Genomic DNA, 17,130 nt, shown 5'->3' with positions numbered 1-17,130 from the left:
GCCGTTCGTGGCAGCTCTTGTAGGTTGAAATCAAGACAAACACATTATTAATTAATTAGTTATCACCAGAAAACGATCTTTGTTATATCGAGATAACAAAATAATAAGTCTTGGACATTTTACAGCATTAAAAGTAACTGAATATGAAAGCAAGTTGCTACATTGTTGATCAGGAAGTTCACTCTAATATCCATAAATTCACTTCCTAATGTTTAAAATGTGGATTATAAGAATGATTGAGTCGAAAAAATACCGTATTTCTTCTTAAAAGGCAAAATAAAGTTATAAAAGAAGAGTTTATAACAGGTTTTGTTTTATTGCTGTAACGACTATGAGCTCTGCTGCCACAGTGGTTTTCCAGTGATGTTGTCTCAAGGCTGTGAGACCGCTCAGGCTGCACTACATGTGACCTCTCATGTGCTAACAGCAGAGTTCAGAAGGAAATAAATCCTTCCCACAGAGCACCTGACTTAACATACCACAAATAGTTAACCATTTACTTCTTTTGCCCCCACTGTGTAGTATTCTAATGACAATGTTTCTGGGTTTCAGGGAATTTGGGGAATTAACATAGAATTTAGAAAGCTGGATTTTAGACAGGAGCAGTTGTTGGGAATCTGGGAATTTTAGGAAATGCTTGCTTTTCAGGATTATTCCAGGATTTATTTAATGTGTGTGAATGGCTGCATTAGATTACAGTGTTTTTTAGTAGCAAGCTAAAATGAAATTGATAAAATAGCCTAGTAACATTTCTTTGAGTTAAAAAGTATAATATTAACAAAACAGGAAATATTCTCATGTTTAGCTTGTGGAAGTACAGATAATGAAACATCAGGGCCACAATTAAAACTCATATAAAACACAGACAAACAGAGCCCATCCCCCACCTGCAGTCACACACACACACACTAACAACCTTTTAGTTGTACACTAACTCACAGAAAATGAGTATTGTGTTTTATTATTGGCCAAAAGCCAGATCGATAAAGCCATCTGGTCGGTGAAATGCCAGTACAAGATCAGACCAGACAGGCAAACCAGTTCACGAACACAGCAAGCATAGAAGTCATTCAGTGCATTCACATTATGTAAACTGTGAATGACACTAAACAAACCAACATATACCATGCATGTACCTATAGCAGCATTTTAACTCATATTTATGCCTTTAACTCACATGTAATAAACAACATAAAACGAGAAATAATTTCTTTATAGTGGACAGAAACATCACTTCACACATAGATTTGCTGGGTGGCCTCTGGGCTCATGTGTACTACTGAGTGCTTCCACGTCCAGACAGACCAACAGAAGCTGTTTCTTCATGCAGTAACAGAGGACACCCAGAGCCTTATGAGCAGTCCTGGTCCATATTTCACATTAATACAGGACTTTTCTCACAGCAGACATTTTTACTTGTCGCAGTAGAAAAAGCTCAGGTGTTGCTGTCCTGAGAGAAATGCAGGTTTATTTGTTTAGACTCATATACCATATAACTACAATGTCCCCAGCCTTTGTCGGATGTTGCATGGGGGGCTTAGTGGCCCAGCAGCTCCAGGATCCTGTAACTGGTTAATCCGCCCATTCCCCCAGGGAGCCACACAAAGCCATTGCAAAGAGGGCACGCATGATCAGTGGTAAACATGTTCAGTGCAATTTAAGTTGAAAAGACCTTTTTCACAGCAATCATTTTAACTCGTCAAACCCAGGTGTGACTAATAACTTTGTTAATTGCTGCAACATGTTGCAATAATTGGTGGAACAAAGACGTCATCAATGTTAGTTCCACTTGTGCTTTTCCTGCTATGAAAAGTCAAAATGTCTGCTGTGAATCGGATTTATTCAGGAATAATAAAAAGACAGAGAGTTAGAGAGAGGTTTATTCCAGCTTCTACAGAGAGGTGTGATAGAAATAGGTTGGGAACCATTTGCTCTATTGAGGAATTGCAGAGCTACACTTTCTACCACTAGAGGGAGCAACTGTGTTTCTCTTTTCCTCTGTCCTGTTCAGTAAACACACACACACACACACACACACACACACACACACACAGTATATATTATATCTGTCAGTCAGTACACTGTGAAATATGGTGCAATTTACTACATTATTTGACATTTACCAACAAACCAGTCCACATCATTTCCTTGCAAAAAGTATACAAAACTAAAACTGCCTTTATAAATCAGACATAATTAAAATATGATATTTTATATTTTATCAACTTCCTAAAATTGTGCTTTTTATGATGATGTCTTTATGATATTTGTTTTTATGTATTATGTGCTGTCATGTTATTATATTATGTTTTTTTATATCTTGCTATGCTGTCATATTTGGGTGTTGATGTTATTTTTACATTTTAAATGCTCATTGTGCAAAGCGAATTCCCAAAGGGCAATAAAGGTCTCATTCATTTAAAGTATTCTAAAGGTCTATTGTGAAAAACCTTTACAGGCTTAAAAGTGCCAAATGACGCAAATAACGTGTTTTAAAACTTGAAAAGCAGTGTTTTATTGGTTGTTTTGTTTTTCTATAAATCCAGAAACTGTTAAAAAGATAAAGACTTGCATTTTGTTTTTGTGTTTTTACATGTAACAACCTACAGTGGTGGAAGAAGTACTCAGATCTTAAATAAAATGCCACATAAATACTATGTTAAAAGTCCTTCATTCATTTATTTTTACTTAAGTAAAAGTACAATAAGGGGATAGGATAATAAGTATTAGCATCGAAATGTACTTAAAGTACCAAAAGTACTCATCATGCAGTATGCAGATTAATGTATATGTATAACCTAAGTATTAAATATTCATTGATGCATTAATGTTTTCACCACTTCAATGGAGCTGGCAAATGGTACCTCTGGGATCAATAAAGTTTTATTTCAACCTATAATACTAGGCCTACAGAATAATGTATTTCTTGATTATATTTTGCATTAATAAATTGAATCTGCAAAGTAACTAGAAAATAAATGTATCAAATAAATGTAGTGGAAAAGAAAGTGCAATATTTACCTCTGAAATGTAGAATTAGCAGAAGTAGCAGAAAATGAACAAAGTCAAATAAAGTACAAATACCTTAAGCACTTATAAATATAAATATAAATATATATAAATATAAATAAATATAAATATATATATTTATATTTATTTATATAAATATATATATAAATGTAAATAAATATATATAAATATATATAAATGTAAATATATATAAATATATATAAATATAAATATAAATATATATAAATATAAATATATATATAAATATAAATATAAATAAATATAAATATAAATAAATATAAATATAAATATATATAAATATACTTACTGATACTCATATTGATCACACACTGGTGACTGTATTTCTGTGAACTTAACAATATCTACTTTTGTTTACTGTGATACATAAAGGTTGTACTTGTTCTTTTATTTTAATAAATAAAAATGTATTTTAACCTCATTTAAACTACAAAACTACTTTTTGTCTTGCTGCTGCTTCCGTCGGTTGCGTAAAACGTCATCAACGTCTCACCACGTGACCTGTGGGGGTTTGTTCGTTGTATGTTTGTTTCTCCTCCGGACATAACACGACCACACCTCTCCACCTGCACCCACAGACATTAAAACCAACTGATCAAACTCAACCGACAGTATTTTTAAAAAGACAGTTTAGTTACTTGTCGCCACCAGTCTCCTACGCGACGATTCCTGATCATAACTCTTTTGAGGAGCCACTTAAAAAAACTGTGAAACACCACCCGGCTACAACAGTCGGCGCGTAGTGAACACAAAAACGAACGCTCCCGGGGCTAACGCGGGAAAGCGCCGCTGTGTTGGTTCAGACGAGAGCCCGCCACGCTAATCCTAATATCAGCGGATATTAACATTATCAGGGGCAACAAATGATCCGACCCCGCAGTCTGTAGCTGTTCGGCTCCGACCCGAGACAGTCCACCGTCGACCGGACCCCTGTGCTCAGGCTGCGGTGAACCCGGACCGCCTGAACGAGCCCCGAGGAGCCGTTAATTATTATATGTCGGTCCTCGCGCTGCTCGTTTACGTTGGTGTCTGTAGCCGCCGAGCAGTTGTTAGCTCACACACAAAGAGCTAAACACACAACATACTCCTCTCCTCTTCCTCTTAAAACAAATACCAATGGATTCGTTTCAGAAGGTGGAAAAGATAGGAGAAGGGACGTATGGAGTGGTGTACAAAGCCAAGAACAAAGCCACCGGAGAGACGGTTGCTCTCAAGAAGATCAGGCTGGAGACGTAAGTTAAGATTGTTGTTATCATCTGGGTACAACGGGAGGCCGAGCTAACGTGGCTGCAGCTAAATGCTGCTTTTCACTTCATATTTGATCAGTGTTTCCCTCCTCATGGCTCCATCAGGGTGTGACAGATAAACGGAAGATGTGCAGAGCTTCCTCCAGTCACTCCTGCAGGGTTTGACTTAGGAAAGTAAAAATATTACAGTGAGAGTGGTTCTTAACCATCAGTCTTTAAACTGCAGCTACTTTTACACACACCTCTTATAATCCAGTGCACACAACAGATTTTATAGTTGCAGTTTTTACTGCAGCCATTTAACTTCCTATAACCCCCCAAATTTACATACAATTTTAAAAAAAGAGCCTACAATCTATGGTAACACCTCCTGCAATGGGTCCCAGTATAAATCAGAGGGGTCACTGGGTGATTGAGGAGATATTTTCTGATTTAAATTATTTTTCTCTCCTCTAAAAAATCTGTCCAGTTAAACAGTTTGAAAAGATAAATTTACTTTTTGTTTCAGCTGCTCAGAACTTATATCAGCACTAAGGCATTAATTTGTATTAAAGGCTCACAGGTAGACATTGCTTCATTATAAGGGGTCCATAGCCAAAAAGGTTGTAACGTTACTTATATTATGCATATTTAAACTTAGGTTGTTACGTGCATTATGCAAAAAAAAAACATACGTTACATACTTTGCATAGGGCTACATTCAGAATTGTTAGTTTTTAAAATGTTAATTTGCTGCCATGCTGTGCCAAGGGATATCAGTACCAGGGCTTCAGCAGGTGGCACCAGTGACTCACTCTGTCCAGTGTTTTCTGACCTTTGTGTCAGACCGCAGGAAGCCAAGGCATTTCTGTGCTTATCTTTTGTTGGCTGATATGTTAGCAGGCAGTGATACATGTATAGGACTGTGCAGTGCCACTATAAGAGAAGTTATGTCTAATTGTACGGATCTGTTCATTGTGAACACAGTTATTTTGTTGTGAATGCTTTGTCCTGTGGAGATAAACATAGTGAAATCAGTAAATGTTATGAAATTATTAACCAAGCTGAAGTAAATAAAAAGGTAAAATGACATCTTTATTATAACCTGTGATTCAGTAACATAACCAGTTAATGTACCATGTGTTTCATACAGGGAAACAGAGGGTGTACCAAGCACGGCCATCCGAGAGATTTCACTTCTCAAAGAACTAAGTCATCCAAATATTGTCAAGTAAGTTCCTAATGTTACGACTTTCAGCTAAATCCTGCTTACAACATACTTGTGTTACTTTCTGTCTGTTTTCAAGCCAACCTGCCTGTTATTGTTTTACAGATTGCGGGATGTCATCCACACCGAGAACAAGCTCTACCTTGTTTTTGAGTTCCTTCATCAGGATCTTAAAAAGTTCATGGACTCGTCTTCAGTCGCTGGTATCCCACTGCCTCTGGTTAAGGTAAACATAAACTACATTTTGCCAAACAAGATGTGTCTTGATCTTTTCAAGAAATCACTTGACTTACCTTTGTATACATGTATTTCCCCTGTTTTTAGAGCTATCTTTTCCAACTGCTGCAAGGCCTGGCCTTCTGCCACTCTCACAGGGTTCTTCATCGAGACCTGAAGCCCCAGAACCTCCTCATCAACGCCCAGGGGGAGATCAAGCTCGCTGACTTCGGCCTGGCGAGAGCTTTTGGGGTGCCTGTCCGCACATATACGCATGAGGTAACATGTACAGCCACCTTGTTGATCTATGTCAACAGGTTTCTTTAGAAAATACTTTAAAGTGCATATTTATAACCATGCCCAGCAGTCGAGTACACTCCTTCATGATTCCTCTGCCTAACCTGAATTATCTGGTAAAGTCAACATCGGCTAATGGCAGAAATATCTCCCTCTACTCAAGCTTATCATTTTTATTTCTTGGGTTGCATGTCGCTAAACTAAAGTTGTTTCAGGAGGTTTTTGTTGATCATTTTCTGTTTTCTTTTTCTGAAGAAATTGTGCTAATTACAAACTTTCGTCTGTGATATATTTCAGGTGGTAACACTTTGGTACAGAGCACCAGAAATTCTCCTGGGCTGTAAATACTACTCCACAGCTGTCGACATCTGGAGTTTGGGGTGCATCTTTGCTGAAATGGTAATGCACCCAGTTTCATCTCTTACAAAAAGCTCCTCTGTGAATATATGAAGCCTGATGCACACTGGATCCAACATAACGTCCAACCAGCACACTTAACTCACTGTCTCACTGGTTGCACAGATCACCAGGAGGGCCTTATTCCCCGGCGACTCAGAGATCGATCAGTTATTCCGAATCTTCCGCACCTTGGGCACCCCCGATGAGACCGTCTGGCCTGGAGTCACGTCAATGCCGGACTACAAACCATCGTTCCCCAAGTGGGCCCGGCAGGATCTGTCCAAAGTGGTGCCTCTTCTTGATGACGATGGAAGAGAACTGCTTGGAGTGAGAATATTTATTTTATTCTTAGATTCATTTTTCATGAATTACCCCCATCTCATATGTTTGATTGTTTGTGTGTTCATCAGCAAGATCAAAAGACATTATTAAGGTCTTTGTTAAATATGTTTGTCAAGGAACAAGTGGTTAGTTAGGTGTGGATCCATTAATGTTTTGAACATTTTTGTTTACACTTTTGAACTTAACAGTAGCTCATTAGTTCTGTTCAGTTCTTACTGTAACAGTGAATGTACTGAAATACTGACACAATGTCAATAAGGAAAATTTATAATTACACAGTAAAGCTCCATTGTAAGACTCTGACAGCTCAAAGGGGGTTTACCAGATGTGAAGCGGAACGGAAAAACTTCTTAAAAGCTCCCTTTTCCTTTTGTCAGTCAATCTAGCTGATGCTGAGTGGAACAGACTTGCACCGATCTTTATGGCGTTGTAATGAACCTGAGTCACTTCATCATAGAAAAAACTGGAGTTAAAGTCAATGCTAGGTCTATACCGATATATTATAGACAAAAACTCCCGGGAAGGTCCTGGAAAATGATTTCTGAGAGAGTTGGAAACCTGCGTTGTAAATGACACGCTTAAAGTGTTTCCACAGACATACCCGACGTCAGTTGAACAATGTTTGCATACAGTTTGAAACAAATCGCTGCCGTCTAACCCGGCAAAGCTAACTGGCTTGCTACAGCTGATAGACAACAACTGGTGTGCTGCCAACACTTTCCGGGTAAAACTCAAGCCCTATAATTTATGTTCCACGATGAGTGCTCAACATAAATAGGGTGTGTTGACAGTAATTGTTTGGGTCACAGGGCATACCGAACGTCCCATATTGAATACACGTACTGTTACAGTCTGAAAAGTACATTGTTTTTACACTACAGCGTACAAGTATATGAAAGCTCTATAGCAATTAGTTGATCAACCAATAAGCCACCATAGAATTAATCTTATCGTTGATGTCATTTTTCAAGCAAAAAGGGAGATTCTTTAAATTTGAGGATTTTATCTTTTTCTTTGTCAAATCCGATAATTAACTGATTATATTTAATCTAAATTTGGGCTGTGTGGAAATTATAACAAAGATTTCCCACTATTTTGTTACGTTTTACAGACTAAATGATTAATCAAGAAAACAAACAGCACATTAATCAAAAATGGAAAGACTCATTATTAGATACACTGACTGTATTTCTCTGTTTCTGTCACTGCAGGAAATGCTGAATTACGATCCAAACAAAAGGTTATCTGCCAAAAACGCCCTTGTACATCGATTCTTCCGTGACGTCACCATGCCAATCCCTCATCTGAGACTCTGAGTCAAGCCAAAATATCTTCCGGCCATTTTAATGCCAACAATGTCTAAGCAATAAGGACCTCCTCGCCTCGCTTTCATGTCCACGACTGGAATGGACAGAAAAAGTGGACACTACAGGATACGTTGGATCCTTTAATGAATATTTGTTAATACCTAAAACCAGCTTTCTTGACGGCAGATGTCCTGAGAGTTTTTTTTTTTTTTTTCAGCCATTATGTTATAATAGTTATGGATGTTTAACTGTAATCTTCAAAATCATTATTTTGCATATTTATGTTTAAATGCCATTTTTGATGTAAATGTTATTTGTGATTAGGATGTTCCTCCGACTGAGATAGACACATTCTAGTTTTCTGCCATTAAATGTCCCAATGTAAACGGTCAGTTGGCTTTAGGAAGTCCAAATTCAAATAGTCAAGTAGTTAGAATTAAATATGATCGAATAAGTTTCTGGGATAGTGCAAATAACAAATGTGATGCTTTGTAAGCTGAATGGAAGACGTAGTGGCGGCTCTCGCTACGCGTCACACAGCAGACATCGTCAGCTGATGTAAAACAGTTGGTTGAGGCTGATTTTCTTGCAGTTAAATTCATAAATTGGATCTAAAGTATCTTGAAGTGATTTTAAAACGGCACCTTTTGGTTGTTTAACACAGAAATTGGTCATTGGGGTTTGCTGGCGGGATTGTACAGTTATACAAATGTTCCCTGTTGTAATTCAGATTTTACAGAATTGTGCTGTTGCATCTTTCTTACTCTAGATTTTATTCAAACTTAACCGTTTTTATGGATATTGTTTATTTACAGTTTGAAAAAAAATAAACTTGTTTAAATAACTGTTACTGTTTGTTCTTATGAGGATCATTTTGGTCTAAAGTTCACACTACAGCTGGTTCATGTGAAAGGTCAACATAGTTAATGATGTTTTCTTCAGTTCTGGAGCCAAGTGAAACAATTAATGCCCCAGTTAGTTTGTGAGACTCAAATACCGGAGTTAAAAGCTGTCTGGCATTGTTAAATCAAATTATTGTTACACTTCATCGATCTTTGGCTGGACGAATACACAGGCCCATTTCTACTGCTGGCACCACATCACATATAAACTAATGTTAAACTGGTTAGTTTTTCAACTAAAATGTTCTCCTCTATTAAGGCCACAAGCTGAAAGGAGCCATTTATGTTGTTAGGCTGTGATGATGAAGTAACAGTTTAATAGGGCTAATACTGAACCTGCGTGAGTGAAATAATGCAAAGAAATACATGACAACTTGACAATTAAAATGATGGGAAATATAAGCAAAGTATGCTAAAAGTGATATTTTAATTGTTTTCAAGACACAAAATGAACATGTGGTAAATTAGGGTTTAAAAGGGGAAAGTAGGCTTCATATGCATATAAACAAACATTATAATGTCTGTAATAACTGCTTCATACTCAGTGTTTTAAGTGTAATATTTGTCATTCTCTGCAAACCTTTTTTAGATATTCAACACACTGCTCCTTCACCTCTGGATGCCACGATTTATGAGTCTATTTTCACAGGTAACTGAAAGAAAGCTGCACAAAAAACTCATGAAATACAAATACATGAGTTTTTATTAGTCAGGCCATATTTAGAAGTTATGTCAGTCAATACAGTTCACCTTAAAGAAACAAGAGATGTAGAGTAACACAAAGTCTGCATAGAAAATCAGACTCACAGAGAAAAAGTAACGGCATGCAGTGCTGTTTGTCTTTTTTTATGTTAACACTGAGGCATGCCAAAGTCTGAAATGTTTAAATCTCACACATGGCTCTAATGTTTGTATCTGTGCATAGAAAAAGACTCCTTGTGTTAACAGATGTTTATTTTCAAAAGGAACAATAATTAGAGGCAAACATAAGAATAAATGATTGTGGGAAAACGAAGAAGCAAACAGTAAGAAATAGATATGTTATATTCAGATATAAATTAATGAACAATTGCATTATATGAGAGGCGTAATTCCAATAGTGGTGCTCTTTGTTACATTTGGTGATTTCATTTAGTAAAAACACATGTGCTCAACTTGTGGGAAAAAGTACCCATAATGCATAGAAAGAGAAATATAACAGTACTAGCCAGCTAGCTTTTTCCACTCACGTATCCCTAATATCCGTGTTATATTTATTGAGGCTCTGAGGTTGCCATAGTGACAACATTGTTGTGGTTGCACTATAAGTGACAACACCATAGATATATTGATTATGGCCGTTTCTTTCATCAGTCTGCACCATAGATAGACTGATTAATTAACAAAGCTGCAAAATGAAACTTTTAATTCTATCTTCTGAACATAATAAATGTTAAATACCGACTAGTTCAGCAACACTAAAGCCTGTAATTAGATTTAATTATTATAGATGCAACACATACGCTTACCTTTGTCTTTGATTCCCTATAAAAACAATGCTTCTCAAACTCAAGGGCTTTTCCTGGCAGTGTGCACAATTAAACAACAAATAATGAGTGCTTTCAATGGATGCTACCAAGATTTATGTATTCAGACAACTAAATGACATGTAAAGTATGAAAAGTGATGATATGTCCTCTATTTGTAATAAACAAGTGCTTGGCTGATTCACCACCATGACCCTAAATTACAAGGTACATCTTTAGAAACTTAAACAAACAGCACAAGAGATCACAGGTCAGTACAGTAAATCGACGTCTGATTAGAAAAAAGAGTTTGGCAGCAACAAGAAACTGTGCTTCAGATAAAGAAATCACGTAACACAATTTGGAAATACGTCACATCTGAGAGTGAGAGAGACATAGAGAGTATACAGATACAGTTCTACAGTCCAGCACTTTTGCACCTTTTTAAGCGTTTGGATATTCAGACTTAAAGCCTGTACCAGTGATACTGCATTTTACAAATGATCAATACTTGACTGATCACTATTTTACATGCCATGTTGTGTGTTTGCAATGTTTAGTGTATTTTTCCTAGTCTAGACTTAAACTGTTATAAGTCACAATAATGAAACAGGGAAAAATGCTTGAAACTTTGACTTTAAAATATTTAATACCTTCCCCAAAGCCCAATGATTAAAAAGTGTGCCACAAATCAATTCATGTCCTGAATCAGCTAACGGTAACACAATTCATTTCCAGCAAGTCGACACTAAATTTCCCGGATCCACTTAGTTTGAACTAAACGGACAGCATCCAATCAAGCTGTAGGAAAGAACCATGAAGAACTAATGTTGCCTTGTTTGTACGTTTGGCGAAGAGCGCATTATGACCTGTTTAGGACTTGGAACTTGACTGGCTGTCTTGACTTGAGACTTTCACATGATTTGTAAAACAATAACTCGGTCCAACCTCTGCAGCATGCATTAAAAATGATCAGCAATAATATAACTAAAAACACTGTGATTGTACTTTAAGGGGGTTTGGGTGTGTTTGTGGAAGTATTGGGAGGATGGTGAGGTGCATTAATTAACTCAAATTTCTAGTTTCTTTTTCATGACAAGCTTGTACAGGATCTGGTAGCCATCATCCCAGGCGTACAGCAGCTGCTCCTGAGGGTTGTACTTCAGACTGGAGTGGGCTCCGTAACGCTTTGGAAAGTAAATCAGTGGTGCTTCTTCGTTGGTCACCATACCGTTGACATCGTACACACACTGGACACGAGATCGACCGGGCTGCTTGGTGTTGTACACCACATACAGAGTCCCGCAGATGACGAAAGCCGCCTCTGCGTTCTCTCTCGGACAGTTTGTGTCCCACATTTGCTCGATGTCCAGCGAGTTGGCGTCCATTTTAGCCAGAGAGATGTGCCTCTCATTCTGCCGTGTGGCATAAATGGCCCACAGGCCTTCCTCGTCCACAGCCAGGTCCATCAGCGTCTCAGGGGTCAGGCCGTACACTGGAACGTGGTCCTGCACTGGGAACACTGCGCTGTCTGTCACAGAGCTGTTCTTCATGTCATATTTAACAACCATTATGTCGTCAGCCTGATTTATGTAATACGCGTGATTGTTGTAGACCACATGGCCTGTTCCCCTCCAGGAAGACGGCAGCCTCAGGGTCTTGGACAAAGACATACCCAGAGAGCGGGTGAAGTCTTGCACAGTCGCAAACTCGTGGATAGTGTCTTCATCTGTACCGTTAAATATGTAGACCTTCGCAGAGACCCTGCTGGTGTCTTTGGTCCACATGCCCTTTGGCCCTCCAACTCGCTTCAAGATCTTCATGGCTTTTACGCTGGAGATCATGTCGCTGCAGTCTGAAAATGAGAGAGTGACAGACTTTACATGATGGGCGACACTCTCTTCAAAGGTCATTTCATCATTTAAAGGTCCAGTGTGTAACATTTCGGAGGATCTATTGGCAGAAATAATGTTCAAAGGTTTTAGTGTGTAATCACTGGAAATTAAGAATTGATTTTTTTTTGTTACCTTAGAATGATGCCACCATGTTGAACCGCCATGTTTCTACAGTAACCCAGAACGGACAAACCAAACACTGACTCTAAATTGGACCTTTTGTGGCCACTGTAGTTTCTCTTACACACTTGGAAGGCTAAGCTGCAACTTCACCACTATATGCCACTAAATCCTACACACTGGTCCTTGCTAGATTTGCTTTTAGGAAAAATGCTTGTTTGGTTTCTCGCCAACAGTTTGACAAGAGGATCAGTACCAGTATTATATCGGTCTGTGCATTGTCAGACAGGAGACAGTTAGTTTACTGTCGTAGCTGCGAATATTGTCAACAACCAGCCGAGCCAAGAGGACAAAGAGTCCAAAACCTAAAACCACAACCTGTTGTTTTTATATTTTGGGTTTTTGTAAAGATTAAACAAAAGAATTGTTGATCCAGTTTAGCTGTTTCCTGTTTCCAGTTGTATGCTAAGTTAAGAAAACCAGCTCCAGCTTCATATTTAACAGATGGATGTGAGAGTAGTATCAATCTTATCATCTAACTCTTAAACAAATAAGCATATTTCCCAAGATTTATTAAACTAGTCATTCAAGTAGTTTGGGGTTCAAAGGTCAAGTCAAGGTTAGGTAGAGTTTACTGACAGACCCAGGATCTACAAAAAAGCTTGTCTTATTTGTTCCTGTTATATAAAGACGAGTGGCAAATTAAAGCCTGACTGTGAAGACCATTCACATTATTTAGACACATTGAACTATATTTACCTCTTGTGTCTCCCATAAAGAAACATCTGTGTTCATGTTTCTCCACTCATTTATTTAGGTTTTTCTTACTAATTTCATTTTCTTATTATCAACAAATTCCAAGAAAATAGCCAAACCGAGAGGATAAGAGAGGGTGTATGAAGCACACAAATAAAGTCTGATTGATTGATTAATTGATATATATATATATATATATATATATATATATATATATATATATATAATTTGACTGAAAATACAGTGATGTATAAACCGGTCTTCTTACTGTCTCAGTGCAGTTTAAGCACATTATACCTCACCTGATAGTTTTGAATATTTGGCCTTCTGTTTCTCCTGCACCAACGTCACCTGCTGCTCTATCAGCTTGTCGTCCACGTCCACACACGGCTGAGCTCCGTTCTGAGTCTCCAAGTAGTCCAGCTCACGCTCAACCCGGTCCACTCGGGTCCCCACACCGTCCAGATTCGTTCTCAGTATCTCTTTCTCTTTATCCAGGTTCTCCAGCTGGGAAACCATCTGTTGCTTCAGCTCCCGCAGCTCTGAGGCATAGCGGGTGGTCTGTTCGTGCCACAGAGAGATCCGGTCCTGTTTTAAAAAGAAGGTGACACAGATTAGCTACGTCAGATTTTTCACACAATCGGAAATGATTGCATCTTACCTGTTTGTATTTCAGTAATGTGAGCAATACACGGGTATTTGTTTTACAGGAACAGTAAATATAGCTCTAGAAGACCTCTGAATAGGCCATAATTTAATGTTCTTTGCAGGCTTAGGAAATAGTCTGGGACATAAGGGCATAATAAGAAGGAAAATCATCCTTCAAACAACCAGGTTCAGCCCACACGTGGCAAGTATCCACCCTGCTCAAATGTCCCTTAGCAAAACACTAAACCCCATGAGCTCACTCTGGCAGACCCTGACCTCTGACCCCGCTGTGGAGGTGAAGTCTGACTAGGAGATGTGGATGAATAATATTTTGAGAGAGTTTTTGCTGTCTCTGCTAGAAAATGACTATGGACCTAAATTGAAAAAGTAGAACATGTTTAATATTGAATCTTTTCATACAAAACAAAACCACAATATTGAAATAGAATAACTGAATGACAAGATCCCCATGGTGAACAATTACTGGTCATTTAACAGCAGTCTGTTTCCTAAATGTATTATATATTTTATATATATTTATAAAATTTAGTTTCCACACAGGCAATACAGTGCTCTGAAACATGTTTAATATGGCATATGTTTGAATAATTAATCATAATTATAATTTACCTTATCATCATGATAACTGTCATTCATTAATTTCTCTTTTAATGCAACAACTCTTTTAAAACAAACCTACTTTTATATAATTTTAGTTTTTTTCATAATGTAACTACATTACAAACTGCAGTTTTTGTACACACTGTGTCATTCTGACATCATACATACATATCTGGACCAATCAAACGTTTAAACTACCTTTTTTACCTCAGTCTCTTTACCCAGACAAGAAGCCCATAATCCCTATACATTTCAGAGAGCTGTATTTTCCAGCATTTTCCTCAGGATTTGCCCACATCTGCATTCCATTGCCTTTGCCCTGTCCCTGGAAGTTTCCTTTCAGAGGGACTCTGGAGCGCAGGGCTCGACAGGGAGGTAAAGTGTCTCTTACCTCAATAGCAAGCAGCCTCCGCTCCAAGTAGTCAATCAGTGCTTGGTGCTGAGCGGTGGCAAAGCAGGCCAAAGTAACCAATACAACAAGTCCTCTCATTTTGTGTCAGCTTGGTCTTTTCAGCTCCTGTAAAATTTGGACTGGAGCTCAGTGAGAGAGTGTGGAGGAGCCAGCAGATTCCCAGAGGTGGGCTGGAATGTTTTACTAAGCTGTCTGGGAGGAGCCAAAAACATCTGGTAGATGGAAGCGTGCAGTCTCTAAGAGAGACAGTGGTTTTTATTTCTACTTCACCTGATTGACAAACTGAAAAATTGTAGTCTGATGTTTGAGTTCACATATGGCTTTGAGGGAGTCGGACGTTTTTAATTCAAAACACAGGACGTTAATGTGGCGCACGAGTTACGTAGGAGGAAGTGTAATATAAGTGGGAGTCTGTGAGGCACTGTGCTCCTGTGTTAAGGAGAAGACCATGTGAACTGTGGATTTTTAACCAACTTCAAACCCATGTTTTAAACTCTACAAAAGAGTAATAATGAAAAGTTCTGCGGAACACAAAATGAGCTCTACAGACTGATTTATTTCTCTTTCTGAGCTCGAATCCAAACAGGTATCTTTATTTTAATCTAATGTGCATCATCTGACAGGACACGTGGTGGCTGTGGCTCAGGTGGTAGAGTGGGTTGTCTAGTAGTTCCTGGTTTGATTCCCAGCTCCCTGTGTTGAAGTGTCCCTGGGTATTTTGATGACAGAAGTTTATTGGTATTATTAGATCTGATAACTTTATCAATCCCCGGAAGGGAAACTAGTTTGGTTGCCATGAGTCAGACACAAGTCACAAGAGGTCACATCTGACGACACACATCACACAGCAACAGTTGTAATGCTCACACACAAGCTGACACATATTAGACGAGGATATTAGTGTTGCTCATGAGACCATTAAATGAAAAAACAATGTATTTGATACATTTAATCATTTAAGAGCAAAACGTGCCATCATAAGTCAGACATCTAAAAACGGGCCCAATACAACAGGCAATAAATGTAATGAAACCTTATAAATTATGTCCAAAAACACATCTTCAGAAACAGGCAAGTTTCACGTGTCGTTCAAAGGTTTTACAGCTGTGGGCACAAAAGACCTTCAGAATCTGTTCTGTGAAGCATCTTAATATCTTCAACTAGCCACTCAATACACTTTTTATAATAAACACTACACAGCCTCTAAACCGATTATTGAACCAGTCTTTTTGATGAATTAGTTCATTCTTCTCCTATAATTGATAATAATAATAATAATCAATAATGCTGTTACACAAACATACATGGCGTAAAATAACCTTAATGATCCATCTGATGTAGCAAGCAGTGACCATTCATGTCGAAATGTAATGAGTGTTGGAATACTCATAGTGCTGGAAAGAATCTATTAATAATCAAAAATAATATGTGAAACTTGTGTAAGTTTATTTTAGATATTCATCATTCATTCAGTATTTGGTCATGTTACAGCATGTCTCCAGCTGTCCCTGTGCACAGGAATAGTTGTAATAGTGGGTTTATGTCTACAGCACAGCAAAAACAGTAGTTAGTCTGGCTACTGGTGAATTACTAGGGCAATGGGAAATAGGGATAATGCTGTCTGTGGTCTCACTTGTAATTATAAAAGCACCTTGTGTTACAAAAGTCAGAAATTATATCACTGCACACCTCTGTTTCAACAGGTTTTACTGTGTTTTTCTAGTTAGCTTTAATACAGGCTGCAGTTAATCCCAGCATACTCTTGCTCTCCCTTTGAGTTCTACAGGGTTTTGAGTCAGTTACTTTTGGCTGTTTTCAACTATATGACATAATTTCCGGCAGAGACACATTTGTGCAGACACATAAAGTGTTTATATAAGTTTGCTGGAAGTGCAGTCTGACTTTCATTCATGCTCTCGCTTGTATGATTATATGTAAATTCCCCCTGAGCATTATGGGTCATCAATTTTGCAAATCAAAACAGCATTATTTTCAGTATAAACACTGAACTAGATGAACTAATACTATAAAATTGTATTGAATGTCTACATACACACAGTTTAATAACTGATGCAATCAAACTAGGACCTCTTCCTCTAGATAAAGGAATATAAAAGTCCGCTTTAAAGATAGTTATTTACAGTGGGGGAATCAGGCTGTCTGAGGGGCAGGAGCAAAATAATAATAATAATAATAATAATAATAATA

General features: G+C 37.9%; 2 protein-coding genes across 2 annotated transcripts; one reads left to right on the top strand and one right to left on the bottom strand.

The window, feature by feature from the left end:
- The first annotated feature begins 3,807 nt into the window (after positions 1 to 3,807).
- cdk2 (cyclin-dependent kinase 2) lies at positions 3,808 to 8,913 on the top strand. Its single transcript, XM_051416192.1, has 7 exons — positions 3,808 to 4,280; positions 5,428 to 5,505; positions 5,608 to 5,728; positions 5,827 to 5,997; positions 6,313 to 6,414; positions 6,538 to 6,741; positions 7,968 to 8,913. The coding sequence occupies exons 1-7, from the start codon at positions 4,165 to 4,167 to the stop codon at positions 8,070 to 8,072; spliced, it is 897 nt and encodes a 298-aa protein (XP_051272152.1). The 5' UTR covers positions 3,808 to 4,164; the 3' UTR covers positions 8,073 to 8,913.
- A 737-nt stretch (positions 8,914 to 9,650) lies between these two features.
- On the bottom strand, positions 9,651 to 15,192 carry olfml3b (olfactomedin-like 3b). The gene is made up of 3 exons (XM_051416174.1): positions 14,902 to 15,192; positions 13,544 to 13,829; positions 9,651 to 12,325 (listed from the first exon to the last, which is right to left on the bottom strand). The coding sequence occupies exons 1-3, from the start codon at positions 14,998 to 15,000 to the stop codon at positions 11,541 to 11,543; spliced, it is 1,170 nt and encodes a 389-aa protein (XP_051272134.1). The 5' UTR covers positions 15,001 to 15,192; the 3' UTR covers positions 9,651 to 11,540.
- Positions 15,193 to 17,130: the final 1,938 nt, after the last annotated feature.

Source organism: Dicentrarchus labrax, unplaced genomic scaffold, assembly GCF_905237075.1.
Source record: "Dicentrarchus labrax unplaced genomic scaffold, dlabrax2021, whole genome shotgun sequence".
In the NCBI taxonomy this organism is placed as follows: Eukaryota; Metazoa; Chordata; class Actinopteri; family Moronidae; genus Dicentrarchus; species Dicentrarchus labrax.
This window is presented reverse-complemented; position numbering and strand designations above follow the sequence as displayed.

Excerpts from the sequence above, each read along its gene's own strand:
- cdk2 (XM_051416192.1), top strand. The coding sequence starts at position 4,165 with ATGGATTCGTTTCAGAAGGTGGAAAAGATAGGAGAAGGGACGTATGGA. Across the intron at positions 4,281-5,427 it reads AAGAAGATCAGGCTGGAGAC|GGAAACAGAGGGTGTACCAA; the intron begins GTAAGTTAAGAT and ends TGTTTCATACAG. Across the intron at positions 6,415-6,537 it reads GGTGCATCTTTGCTGAAATG|ATCACCAGGAGGGCCTTATT; the intron begins GTAATGCACCCA and ends CTGGTTGCACAG.
- olfml3b (XM_051416174.1), bottom strand. The coding sequence starts at position 15,000 with ATGAGAGGACTTGTTGTATTGGTTACTTTGGCCTGCTTTGCCACCGCT. Across the intron at positions 13,830-14,901 it reads GGAGGCTGCTTGCTATTGAG|GACCGGATCTCTCTGTGGCA; the intron begins GTAAGAGACACT and ends TTTTTAAAACAG. Across the intron at positions 12,326-13,543 it reads CAAATATTCAAAACTATCAG|ACTGCAGCGACATGATCTCC; the intron begins GTGAGGTATAAT and ends TCTCATTTTCAG.